This window comes from Molossus molossus, unplaced genomic scaffold (genome assembly GCF_014108415.1).
Source record: "Molossus molossus isolate mMolMol1 unplaced genomic scaffold, mMolMol1.p scaffold_m16_p_10, whole genome shotgun sequence".
NCBI lineage: Eukaryota > Metazoa > Chordata > Mammalia > Chiroptera > Molossidae > Molossus > Molossus molossus.
In genome coordinates, this window is record NW_023425345.1 from 4768521 (window position 1) to 4780400 (window position 11880).

General features: G+C 56.7%; 1 protein-coding gene across 2 annotated transcripts; it reads left to right on the forward strand.

Moving 5' to 3' along the window:
- The first annotated feature begins 1094 nt into the window (after window positions 1-1094).
- Window positions 1095-7462, forward strand: CBX6 (chromobox 6). 2 transcript variants are annotated; one of them, XM_036252351.1, is made up of 5 exons: window positions 1095-1217; window positions 1394-1437; window positions 1590-1655; window positions 1797-1863; window positions 6449-7462. In XM_036252351.1, the coding sequence occupies exons 1-5, from the start codon at window positions 1149-1151 to the stop codon at window positions 7460-7462; spliced, it is 1260 nt and encodes a 419-aa protein (XP_036108244.1). In that variant the 5' UTR covers window positions 1095-1148. The 2 variants fall into 2 exon arrangements, with proteins under 2 accessions (XP_036108244.1, XP_036108245.1); XM_036252352.1 differs by having other exon boundaries at window positions 6503-7462.
- The last annotated feature ends 4418 nt before the right edge of the window (window positions 7463-11880 follow it).

An 11880-nucleotide genomic window follows, 5' to 3' on the forward strand; every position in this document is an offset into this window, starting at 1 on the left:
ACCTTTTTAAAAAATGTACAAAGAACAAGACTGTTGATGTAATAAAAAATAAAGTTTAAATAATTCAAAGTAAAAGAAATGGGGCGTCTGTGTGGTGGGGCTACGTGGTGTCCATTCGGGGACAGCCCAGGTCGCTCAGCCCCTCCCCAGAGAGGAAGCTGGGGTCCGGCCTCCGGGGAGTAATGGCGGAGTCACTCGAGAAACTGCAGGCGGCAGGAGAGTGACGTGGCCAGGGGACCTGGGAATCAGAAAACATAGACGTGATCTTGAGGGTGGTTTCTACCGAATAACCCAAGGATGACCTGCTTCGGGCTCAATGTGGAGTGTGGGGAGCCCGTTCTCACCCCGCCCCCCACCCCCAATTGCCCCATCGACTTCCCTACGGTCTTCACCTGGCCTCTTGGGTGAAGGCAGGTGCCGCCCAAGACCTTGGCCTAAGAACAGATGCACACGATCACCTCGGCCTTCCTGGGCTCTGTTCATCCCCCCGCCCCTTTCCTGCAGTGGCGTATGTTTTAATTCATCTGAACTGGTTACAAAACCACACTCCCACGAATACATAAATAATGGATTGGTGGGGGGGGCAATGTTTTAAAGAAATTCCCGCAGGGCCTGGCAAGGCAACAGCAAATGCATTTCTGCTGTATCATATTTAACTGTTTGCAAACTTCTGCTGGGAGATGCGCAGTGGTTGCAAAGACTCTCCATCGCCCTTCCCGATTTGGGACCTAATGAGGCTTGCTTGGAGGAGCAGGGTTAAAAAGAGGGAGTTGTCAGCTATCAGGGGCTGGGACGATGGGGAGGGGAGTGGAAAATGTAAGACCGCACTGCCCGACTTCCCACAAGCCCAGCATCCACCCGGCTCAGTGCCACGGCTCCCACCGCCAGGCAAGGCCCCTTTAAGAGCCAGCGCGCGCCCCCGCCCGGCGAGCGCTCACTTTCCCTAGCAACGGCCCCAGGGGAGGGGGAGGTCCTGGCAACGGCTCGCCCGCCCGAAGGGTCACGTGACGACCCACAGCTGGAGCGCGAGCGCGCGCCCCGCCGCGCGTTCGCCCGTCGGGGCCTGTGCGCTGCGGCGCGTGCGCGAGCGGTGCAGCACCGGCCGCGGGAGCAGGGAGTATTATGGGCTGTGGGTGCCGCTGAGCAAGATGGAGCTGTCTGCAGTGGGCGAGCGGGTCTTCGCGGCCGAATCCATCATCAAACGGCGGATTCGAAAGGTGAGCCACCTCCCGAGGCGGGGCGCCTTGTCCCGCAGCCGTTGACCGGGTCCGCGGGCCATCGGGGCGAAGCGGTCCCGCTAACCGGCGCTGTCTCGCCACCCCCGTGCCGCCGCCTCCTCGGGTCCCTGCATCCTCCCCACCCCCACTCTCCCCTTTTTTCTTCTGTTTTTCAGGGACGCATCGAGTACCTGGTGAAATGGAAAGGGTGGGCCATCAAGTGAGTGTCGCGGGGTCCAGGGACGAGGGGGGAGGGGAGGCAGTGGACACTGGGCCTTTTTTTTTCCTTGGGGGGTGCCCACTTTTGCTCCCTCACATGTGCCTCATCCTCTCTGGTTTTCATTTTTATTTTCTGCATGTGTGACTCGGCAGGTATAGCACTTGGGAGCCCGAAGAGAACATCCTGGACTCGAGGCTCATTGCAGCCTTCGAGCAGAAGTGAGTTTGGGAAGCTGGCAGGGGTGGCGGGGCCAAGGCTCGGCTGGGGCGCCGCGCGGGGAAACCGGGGAGCCGGGGAGGGCTGCACCGAGTGGGGCCCAGGAAGGGGCTCTTTTTAACCTTTTTCGTTTTGCGCCGCAGGGAGAGGGAGCGTGAGCTGTATGGGCCCAAGAAGAGGGGACCCAAACCCAAAACTTTCCTCCTGAAGGTAACCTGGCCCAGCCCCAGCAGCCCCCTTTCGGGCCCCTAGCCCCGGCACAGCTTGGGGCCTGCAAGGGAGGGGGAGGTCGGCGGCCGCCCAGGCGGGCGGGCCTTTCCAGACGGGCTCCAGCTGGGCAGGGGGTGGTTGTGAGCCCCTCTAGGAGCCCCTGGCAGCGACCCTGGCCAGCTCCAGCTTCAGCAAGAGGGTTCTGGGAGTTGAGGGCCGGGAGAGGAATAATCCTCGCTGACAAATCTAGGGTTTAGGGAGACCAGCAGGGCTCCAGAAAGGAAGTGGATGAAGCAGGTGAGGGCTGCCCACCTGAGCAGGTGGCAGAGAGGTAGCTTCTGTGCCTGAGAGTCTTCATCTCCCCCAGCCTTGAGCCATCTCCTCTTGGGCTCTGCTTGGAATTAGAACCCAGGGGGAGAGTGAATGTGGTCTCCCTCATGGCAGGGAACAGGAAGAGGCATTTGGGAGCCACCTGCCTCCCTGTACCCAGCTTCCCTTTCTCTCTCAGGATTTGTTCTGCATTCCTTCCCTCCTCACCCCGGGGCGGGAGGGGGAGTTCAACTTGAATTTGACCTTAAATCAGTTCGCTTTGAGTTCACCACCCAGGCTGGGCCACTGGCTTCAGGGCTCTGAGCCTCAGTTTCTCTCTACCGCTGGCTGTTTCTAGAGGGGCTCTAATGAGAATGGGGAGTGGGGAAGTTGAAAGCATAGGCACATTAGCCTTGGCAAGGGAGGGAGACCTAGCTCCAGAGGAAACCATCTTAGTTTTGGGGATTTTATTTTATTTTATTTGGTGAGAAAGAACAGAGTCTGGAAAAGGGAGGGCAAGATGACCCAAAATGGCATGCAAGGCAGCAGGTGGGCCTCCCTGGGCAACTACAGTCTCTGAGTTAGTGCTAAGATTGTCTCAGGGCCCCTTCCCATCCTGACAGACTGTGACTTTGTGGCGATTGGTATAGGAAGGACAGAGAGGGCTCTGCAGAGAAGAGATTGTACAGAATGCAAAAGCTCAGAATCACCGATTTATACGAAAGGCTCAAAGCCCAATGAGAATGGGGTGGGCCTCTCCACCCTCACCTCCCCACCCAAAAGGACTGTGTATGTGTAAAGATTTGCTTTGAACTTAAAGCTGAAGTGAGAGAAATGTGGGTTTCCAGAATTACATATTTCTGTGACCCCTGGCCCTCACCTACATCTTAGGGAGTCCATGAAGCCGCCTTAACCCTTGATGCTTCTTAGGAGGGATTATGCAGAGCCGCTGGAGGGCTGGTGCTACAGCGTCTCAGCGCTGCCGGAGCACCCTCTAGCGGTGAATGGAGTAATGGCTAAGTATTGATTCACAAAATGCCTTTAATATTAGTTCTAGTTCCTGAGGGGGTTATGGACCTAACACCTTGCTGAGCCCCCACATGGATTGTCTCCTTTAATACTCTCAACAACTCTATGAAGTGGGGAGTAGTATCGCCATTTTGCAGATGAGAAAAATGAAGGCCCGGAGAACCTGAGGTCCCATCACCCATCTTCATGGTTTCATTCTGCCCTTTTCTTCACCCTGTCCCTCAGAGAGTACACATCAAGTTAAAGGGCAAGGTAGACAGATACACACAGGAAACCAAGAAGGGACAGGATGGAGAGGCAGATGAGAGGACCTTGATTGGATGATGGAGATCAGCTTGATCTGAACCTGTTGCTCTGCTCTGTGAGTCAATGAGAGACAGTGTGTATTGTAAACTAATTACACTCAGATAGCACTTTCTACTGGGACCTATTCTGAAGGGGCCCAGGGCCCAGGAAGTAGATTCATTATCCCCATTTACCCATAAGAAAACTGAGGCCAAAGGGGTTAAATAATTTGTCCATGGTCACAGAGTGTCAGTAGTAGAGTCTAAACCTTTAACCTTCCTGCTGTGTGTAGTACATGCCAATCCCTCAGAGCCATGCCTGGCACCCATTCAGAGTACTGTAAACATGGCTGTGGTTACCATTTATAGATCACGGGCAGACCCAGGTCCTACCTATAAAAAATTTACAGTCTGGTGAGGTGATAAAAGGAGAAGGGTTAAACCAGTCCCTTTAAAATAAAAACTGTACAGGGCGGGCCAAAGTAGGTTTATGGTTGTTCATATGGAAAATAATACAATAATTAAGAAGTAATAATAAACAAAATAATACAATAATAAACTGTTTTGCCTACTTAAACTGTAAACCTCCTTTTGCCTAACCCTGTATTTAGAAATTACGAAGAAAAAGTGTTTCTCATAGAAAGTTTGGAAATCATACCTTAGAAAAATCTTATTGCTCATAAGTACCCTCCCCCCAATGGCTAAATCTAGTACTTATCGCGTATTTGCATGCCGGGCACTGTGTTAAGCAGGTAACATGTAGTGATGGTCATAGGAGCTGCTGTGGTAGGTCCTGCCATGATTGCACAGATAGGGAAAGAAGCACAAGGGGCCCACTGAGCCAGGCTTTCATCCCAGATCTGATGTTTGCCCACACTCTTAGCCACTCCCCAGGGACTGTCTACCACCTCAGTCAGTATACGGAGGGAATTGGGATCAGAAAGTACCCGGATCCCCTAAGCTCCATCAGGGTTGAACCTGCGAAAGGCCCTGCTTGCCTTGTCAAGGAAAGGCCAGTGGCTTTCCCCTGCCTTTGTCTGGGAAGGGATGTAAGGGAACCTAGTACCTGATTCTGCTGACTGTGAGCAAGAGGAGCTGGCAGCCCTGGCAGGGGCAGGCTGGGCACTGTGTGCTGCCACCTAGTGGTTGAAAGAGTTGTTGACCAAGCAGTGCCTGGAAGCCCTAAGTGTATGGGAGGACTTTGTGGCACTGAAGTGTACTTCTTCCACACTTAAATGAAGACAGCCTTGCTTACTCAGCAAATAAGTCAGCAAACACCTCTTCTAGGGGTTGTGGTCAGATTCAGCCTAGTCTTGTCTGAGGGGCATACAGGCTACCTCCCAGGTACTGATTAAGCACCCAGTGCTGTTATGGAGTGAGGTGAAGAGACCCCAGACCATAGATCCCACTCTCAGGGAGATCACAAACTATGGGAATGTGTTCTTTTCTTGGCCACCACCATCTCCTACCTAGATGAATGCAGTTACCCCCTAATGAATCCCCTGCCCCACCAGGAGCCAGGGTGTACCACCTAATGAGTCCCCTGCCCCACCAGGAGCCAGGATGTACCCCCTAATGAGTCCTCTGCCCCACCAGGAGCCAGGGTGTACCCCCTAATGAGTCCTCTGCCCCACCGGGAGCCAGGGTGTACCCCCTAATGAGTCCCTTACCTCACCAGGAGCCAAGGTGTACCCCCTAATGAGTCCCTTACCTCACCAGGAGCCAGGGTGTACCCCCTAATGAGTCCCCTGCCCCACCGGGAGCCAGGGTGTACCCCCTAATGAGTCCCTTATCTCACCAGGAGCCAAGGTGTACCCCCTAATGAGTCCCCTGCCCCACCAGGAGCCAGGGTGTCTGTAGAGTACAGATCAGCCATCCACCTCCACCCTCCAGGCATTGCTTTCAGTCCCTTTCTCTCACTGCCAGACTGTCTGCCTCCACCGTTTGTCTTAGCAGCACCCCTTCAGGCCACCTGAGCCTCTGCAACCACCTGGGGCACCATCAGACTCAGGAAGGACCAGGGCCCTCTCCTACTCAGGCTTCATCCTCTGGGCCTGTGCCCCTGTCTGTGCTTCTCTGGGCCACACTCTTTATTGCATCAAGTCACCTGCATTCTAACTGCCTGTTACTTGTGCTCCCTAAGGAGGCCAGCCCCCTGGGTAGAGGCTGTGTGTTCATAATTGTAGCCCCAAGCAGCTGGCACATCCTCATCAGTAGTCACAGTGAAGGAAGGATAGACTATGGAGGACAGCTGATAGGGCTTGTGAGTCCCTTGCTCTGAACCTGGGGCTTGACAGATTTCACACCTGGGGGTCAGCTGGGCCCAGGTGCCTGGGACAGTATCTAGCTGCCCACAGAACTCAGCTCAGCTACCCTGCCCCTACCATTTTAGTGCAGAGAATATGAAGTGGTCTGTCCCAAAGGCAGTGATCAGCTGGGAGGCAAGTCCAAGCTGGAGATGCAGCCTGTTCAAAGGCAGAGAGAGACCACAGGGAATTTGAGATCCTAAAGCAGGTCATTAGGACTGGGGTACAGAGTGGAGCATGGAGGGGCCTTCCTCCTTCCTGTACCCAAGAATTGGTCCCTGGAGGAGCACTGGGCTGGGCTCCTTGACAGAGCAGGGTTGGTCAGGGCTTCTGTGCAGAGTCCCCACTGTTCACACTCTTGTGTCAGCAAGGGCAGCCACTGAGCCGTCTGTCTCCAGGGCCATAGCTCGGCTTGCATAGGTAGTTTGGGTCTTGGAGCTGGGGCTGGACTAGGGTCCTATTTACCCTCTGATCTCATGCACTTGCTTCACCCGCGTCAGTTTCATTTTTTCTCTAAGTTGGGTCATGGGCAGCACTGATTCTCCTAAGTGCTCTCAGGATGGTTGATTGAGACCATTTGTGTGAGTGGCTGGCGCAGGGGTGTCCAGAGGAGGGCAGCGGGAAGCTGAGCCCACCAACGCCCTCCCTCCCCCACAGGCGCGGGCCCAGGCCGAGGCCCTCCGCATCAGCGATGTGCATTTCTCTGTCAAGCCGAGTGCCAGCGCCTCTTCGCCCAAGCTGCACTCCAGCGCAGCTGTGCACCGGCTCAAAAAGGACATCCGCCGCTGCCACCGCATGTCCCGCCGCCCCCTGCCGCGCCCAGACCCCCAGGGGGGCAGCCCTGGCCTGCGCCCCCCCATCTCGCCTTTCTCTGAGACCGTGCGCATCATTAACCGCAAGGTAAAGCCTCGGGAGCCCAAGCGGAACCGCATCATCCTGAACCTAAAGGTCATCGACAAGGGCTCGAGTGGCGGGGGTGCTGGGCAGGGGGCTGGAAACCTTGCCCGCCCCAAAGTCCCCTCTCGGAACCGCGTCATTGGCAAGAGCAAGAAGTTCAGTGAGAGCATGCTGCGCACGCAGATCCGGCACATGAAGTTCGGCACCTTCGCGCTGTACAACAAGCCTCCGCCCGGCCCGCTGCCGCCCCCGCCAGCCAGCAAGGCCGACGTTGCTGCCGCCCCCGCCCCCGCCCCCGCCCCCGGGCTGCTCCTGGCAGCGCCCACTGCCTCCTACGACGCCCGCAGCTCCGGCTCCTCCGGCTGCCCCTCGCCCGCACCGCAGTCCTCCTCTGACCCCGACGACTCGCCCCCCAAGCTGCTCCCTGAGACCATGAGCCCATCCGCCCCCGTCTGGCAGGAGCCTGAGGTGCTCGACCTGTCCATCTCTCCCGAGACCGCAGCCACCAGCAAGAGGGCGCCTCCCGATGTCACTGCTGCTGCCGGCCAGGCACTTCCCACTGCTCCCGAGCCTAACGGCACCTCCTCCGAGCCGGAGGCTGGGGACTGGCGCCCCGAGATGTCGCCCTGCTCCAATGTGGTCGTCACAGATGTCACCAGCAACCTCCTGACGGTCACGATCAAGGAGTTCTGCAATCCTGAGGATTTCGAGAAGGTGGCTGCTGGGGTAGCAGGCGCCGCAGGTGGGGGTGGCAGCAGTGGGGTGAGCAAGTAAGGGGGCTCCACCAAGGAGGGGGCTTTGGGGGGCCCTCCTGCCCAAAGTCACACTCCTGCTCCCGCCCCCCACCCTCAGACACCTGCCTGTGCTTTGCTTTTTTCCAGTGGCTGGTGTTGACCCCTAGGATGGGGTTGGGCAGTTGGAGCCCCTGAATCCCAATAGGGGTCAGTCCTGGACCAGATTAGGGCTGGAGTGGGGTGAGGGCACTGGAAAGCCCTCCCTCTTGTCGTTGGACACCCTCCCTCCCCATGCATGGCGGGACCCACGGAGTGGCTCCTAGGGAGTCCCAGAACCTGGGGTTCAGCTGCCCCTCCACGTCCCACCCTGTCTCCACAGCTTGCTTCCAACTTGCGCACAGCATCTGATTTCTCGGTGCTAACCTGGCAGCCGCAGGGCCCCTTAGGAGACCCCCCAGCATGGCACCCTTCCTTTCCTTCTTCCAGATGCCTGGGCGGGGGCAGGGATGGCAGAGCCCAGACAGAGGTTGAGGTGAGGCCGGCCTCAGCCCCTCCCTCCACATCAGAGGGTGGCAGTGCCCAGGGGCCTGGGTCTTCTGCCCGCTTCTGGAGGAGACTCAAGTGCTCCTTTAGGCCCCACCCCACCTCTGTACGACTTCATCTGGAAGGTGAGAGGAACTGGCAGGCCCTCACCCTGCCACAGCCTCCTGCATCCCAAGGCCCTTTCAGTTCTCGACCAAAGGTGCTACAGAACCTGCCGTGGGAACTTCCAACTGTGCGCGTGCGTCTGCCACCCTTGGCGTGTTTGTGTGTGTCCGTGTGTCCACTGGGCACTGGGTCTAGGCTTCCCAGACGGACTCTTAGGGTTCCTCAGAGCAGGGTCGTCGAGGGCCTGGGCCTTCCCTTGCCGTCAGCTGGGCCTGTGGAGGCCACCAGGCCGATCCTCCCGGCCTGGGTGGGTCTGAAGTTTTCACTGTGGAGGCTGCCAGGCTGACCCTCCCAGCCTGGGTGTGCTGGGGGCGTGCGCCCCATGCCCTTCTCCTTTGTGTGGTCAGCCTGACCAGCCAGGCCTTCAGTGGCCGCACACATGGCGTGGTGGGGACTGAGGGAGAGAAGGGAGACCCCCGGCCGAAGCTTCCCCTTTCTCCTGGGTGTTTGGGGGAAGGAAGAAGCCTGGAACTGTTCTTGAGAGTCTCCGGCTTCTCTTGCTTCTGATCGCTGAGGCTTCTCGTGGCACAGCCTCTGGTGCTGGGCAGCTTCTCTCCCCCTGCTCCAGGGAGCTGGGCATCATGCTAGTGGCAGAGACCAAAGCCCCGATTTTAACCCGACACTGGGAGGATAGGCAGGCCAAAGTGGGGGGGCCGAGAGGGGAGGCTGTGTTCCTCAGAAGAGCGAGGGTTTGCAGGGCCAGGGGTCTGGTGCGCTGTGGGAGGCAGCCCTGGGCCCACGTCGGTCTCCGTTTGACATGAGTGGCATGCCCTGCGCGAGCCTCCGCATAGCTCCCTGGTATGTGCAGTGACAGGTGTCTCAGCTCAGAAGCATGATGGCACATGGTGGGAGGAGGCAGAAAGGGAATCCAATTAGGGAGCAAACGCCTTTGTCCTAAGTGTGGGAGGACTCTTTCTTCCAAATCTCCCCACCAGGGGCTGCAGCCTGGCCCCTGGCCCTCCCCGCCCCAAAATGTAGAACAAGGGCCCTCAGAGGGTTTGGGGGGCTGGCACTCCCAGACCCCTCCCCACCTGCCCTTTGTGTTGGCTCTGTGGCCATCCAAGTGCCAATTGGCTTCCCCCCAAATAAGGGCTGGTTTTCTCCTCTGTCCTTAGAGGTGATTTCCCCCGACCCCTCACCCCAGGTGAGCGGCCACCTGGGTGCCAGTTACAGGTGTTTCCAGAGACCATAGAAATGTGTTTTCCTGAAAGTGTGTCATTTGTGACTTTTTTGTAAAGAAGTTGTGTTTTCAGAGGTGATTTTATGACAGGAAAGTGAAAGAATTAGTTTTACAAAAAACAAAAAAAGGAAAAAAAGAAATAGAAAAAAATATTGTGGGATTCCTATGGGTTGGGGAGGGAGGGGAGAAAGTATTTAAAGAAAAACTGGTAATGCAGTGATTGCACAGGTGAGGCGGCAGTGTGGGGCGGGGGCCGGGCCCAGGCTGGCTCCCGGGCTGCGGGCGCTGCCTGCCTCCGAGGTGTGGGCGTGAGCCTCCCTCCCTGGGCCCAGACTCCACCTGTCCTTGATCAAGGAAAGGATGACAGCTGTTTCCAAGAGAACTAGCCAGAAGCTGCAAGGGCCAAACAAATGGAGCTGAGATTTGGGGAGGTAGGGGGAGCAAAGCGGGTCCCACCATTGCCACACCCACGTTGGCGACTGTCTCCAGGAAGCCTGGTGAGTAGGTTCAGTTGGGTTTCTTGCTCTCCTCCGTTCCTTTGCCAGCTTGTTGGGCCATCTAGTCCCTGCCACCGCCACCCCATGGGGGGCATCTCCCTCCCTATCACCCCAAAGACCATGACACCCCTGAGCTTCCCTGAACAGGTAGGGGATGCAGGCTTCAAGAAGACAGGGACTGTCACTCTGGGAGACTCTTAGGTGGTGACTAAGGAATTGAGGGTAACTAGGGAGAGAAGGGAATGCCTGCCCCCTTCTCCTTCCACCAGTGGGTGGGTTGCTGCCCCTGACCCCAGCCTTGCAGCCCTGCCAACCTCCTGCAGAGGCATGCATGCACACTGCTGCAAGGTGGGCAGCTCCCCCGGGGAGCCTGGGTGGGCACAGGGTCACAAGCAAACAGCCCCCTTACCTCTCCCAGGGCGGCTTGGAGCAGGGCCCAGAAGCCCCCCACACACTTGCACAGATCAGCTTCCCGTGGGCCCTTCCCCCTTGCTGCTTTTCCGTTTGCCTAATTACCAAGCAGAAGTTTTTGTCTGGTTTGCTTTATTTTTGTATGTGAAATACTCCCACAGCCTGATCTCCCATATTCAATATTGGTTGGGGCATGGGGCATCTCCCCTTAATGCCAGCCCTCCCTACCCACATGTCATAGGAAACAGGTGAGGTGTGGTGTCTCTGGTTGGAGATGGGAAGTTGGGCCCCATCCCTGTCTCTTTCCCCTCTCTGACCCTCATTTGCCCATCTGTGATGGGTGTATTGGGAGCAAGGCCTCTTCGTAAAGGATGCTGGTGTGATTAGGTGGTGGTCGAGGTTGCTGCCATGGAGCCTCCAGCCTCCCACAGCCCCCTTTTCTCACCCTGCAAAGGGGTCAGGGTCAAAATGAGCTCCATCCTTCCTCTGCTCTGGAAAGAGGTGATGATCAAGTCCCCAGCCTTGGTGTGAGGTGGGCAGAGTTGGAGGGATCACCTCATTTATGGAAACGGGGCTCCGAGAGCCAGAACTGCTTCACAGGGGTCAAGAGCCCAGCTGCTCTGGCCTTTGGGGGCCTGCGCCCTGGAGCCACCACAGAGCCAGCAGGCTACCCTGAGGCAGGTGGGCGGTCCTGGGAGAGGGGTCAGCCCAGAGTAGGAAACAGCTGGGGGAGGAGGGGGGAGGCTGAGCCTGGAGACCCAAGTGAGCACACCATCTTTCCCACCTTTGGGGATTTTGTGGGTTTTGTTTCTGGGTGTTTTGGTGGGGTTTTTTTGGGTTTTGGTTTTTGGGTTTTTTTGCACTTGGCCCGTGCCGGACAGTGGAGCCCCACCTGGTCAGCTCCGCAGGCGCCATGCACTAGCCCAGGGCGGCCCTGGGGGCTTGTATGGTTTAAGGAATCACTTTAAAAAAAAAAAAAAAAAGACTGTTTAAAGGTTTTTGTTTTTTCTGTCTTCGTCTCCTCAGATTCAGAAAGCCCAGTTACTGCCTAAATTCCAGGAGAGGGGCTCCCCAGCCTGACCTCATCTTGCTGACAGTCACCAAGATGCCAAATGGGACAGGCTGGGTGGAGACAGAACCCCCACCTCCCAGGCCTGCAGGGTTGACCCCCTTTGAAGGAATCAGCACCTCACTCCCACAGTGAGTGCCTACTGTGTGCAATGCTTCCGCTAGGCAAAGGGGGACAGGTGGTCTGATGGGGACCCTTTGCAAGAGGCCAGTGTGAAAGGCCCCGGGAGTTCTGGGGCCTGCCCCTGCTGTCGGCTGGAGTGGAGATGGAGACTGCTTTTGTTGGTTTTAATTTAAAGACACAAAGGCCTAAAGAAATGTATCTTATAATTTTTTTTAATTTTTGAAAAGCTCATTTAATGAATTGTGCACGAATGAATTCTATATATATAAAATATACATATATAGCTCTATATTTGGGGAGGGCACTGTCTCTTTTTTCTCTTTCTCATTTTAAAAATGAAGTGTTGTTGCCTTTGTCTGTGGTTCAACCATCCAGCTCCCAGCTGGCTAAACTTTGCCTCCGGTGGTTAAAGACAGGAAACCAGGGGTTCTGGCGGGTGGACAGGCCGCCCTCCAGGCGTGAGGGGTCCC

Bases quoted from the DNA above. Each gene is read 5' to 3' on its own strand.
- CBX6 (XM_036252351.1), top strand. From the start codon at position 1,149: ATGGAGCTGTCTGCAGTGGGCGAGCGGGTCTTCGCGGCCGAATCCATC. The intron at 1,438-1,589 runs GTGAGTGTCGCG...GTGACTCGGCAG, and splicing joins TGGAAAGGGTGGGCCATCAA to GTATAGCACTTGGGAGCCCG. The intron at 1,656-1,796 runs GTGAGTTTGGGA...TTTGCGCCGCAG, and splicing joins ATTGCAGCCTTCGAGCAGAA to GGAGAGGGAGCGTGAGCTGT.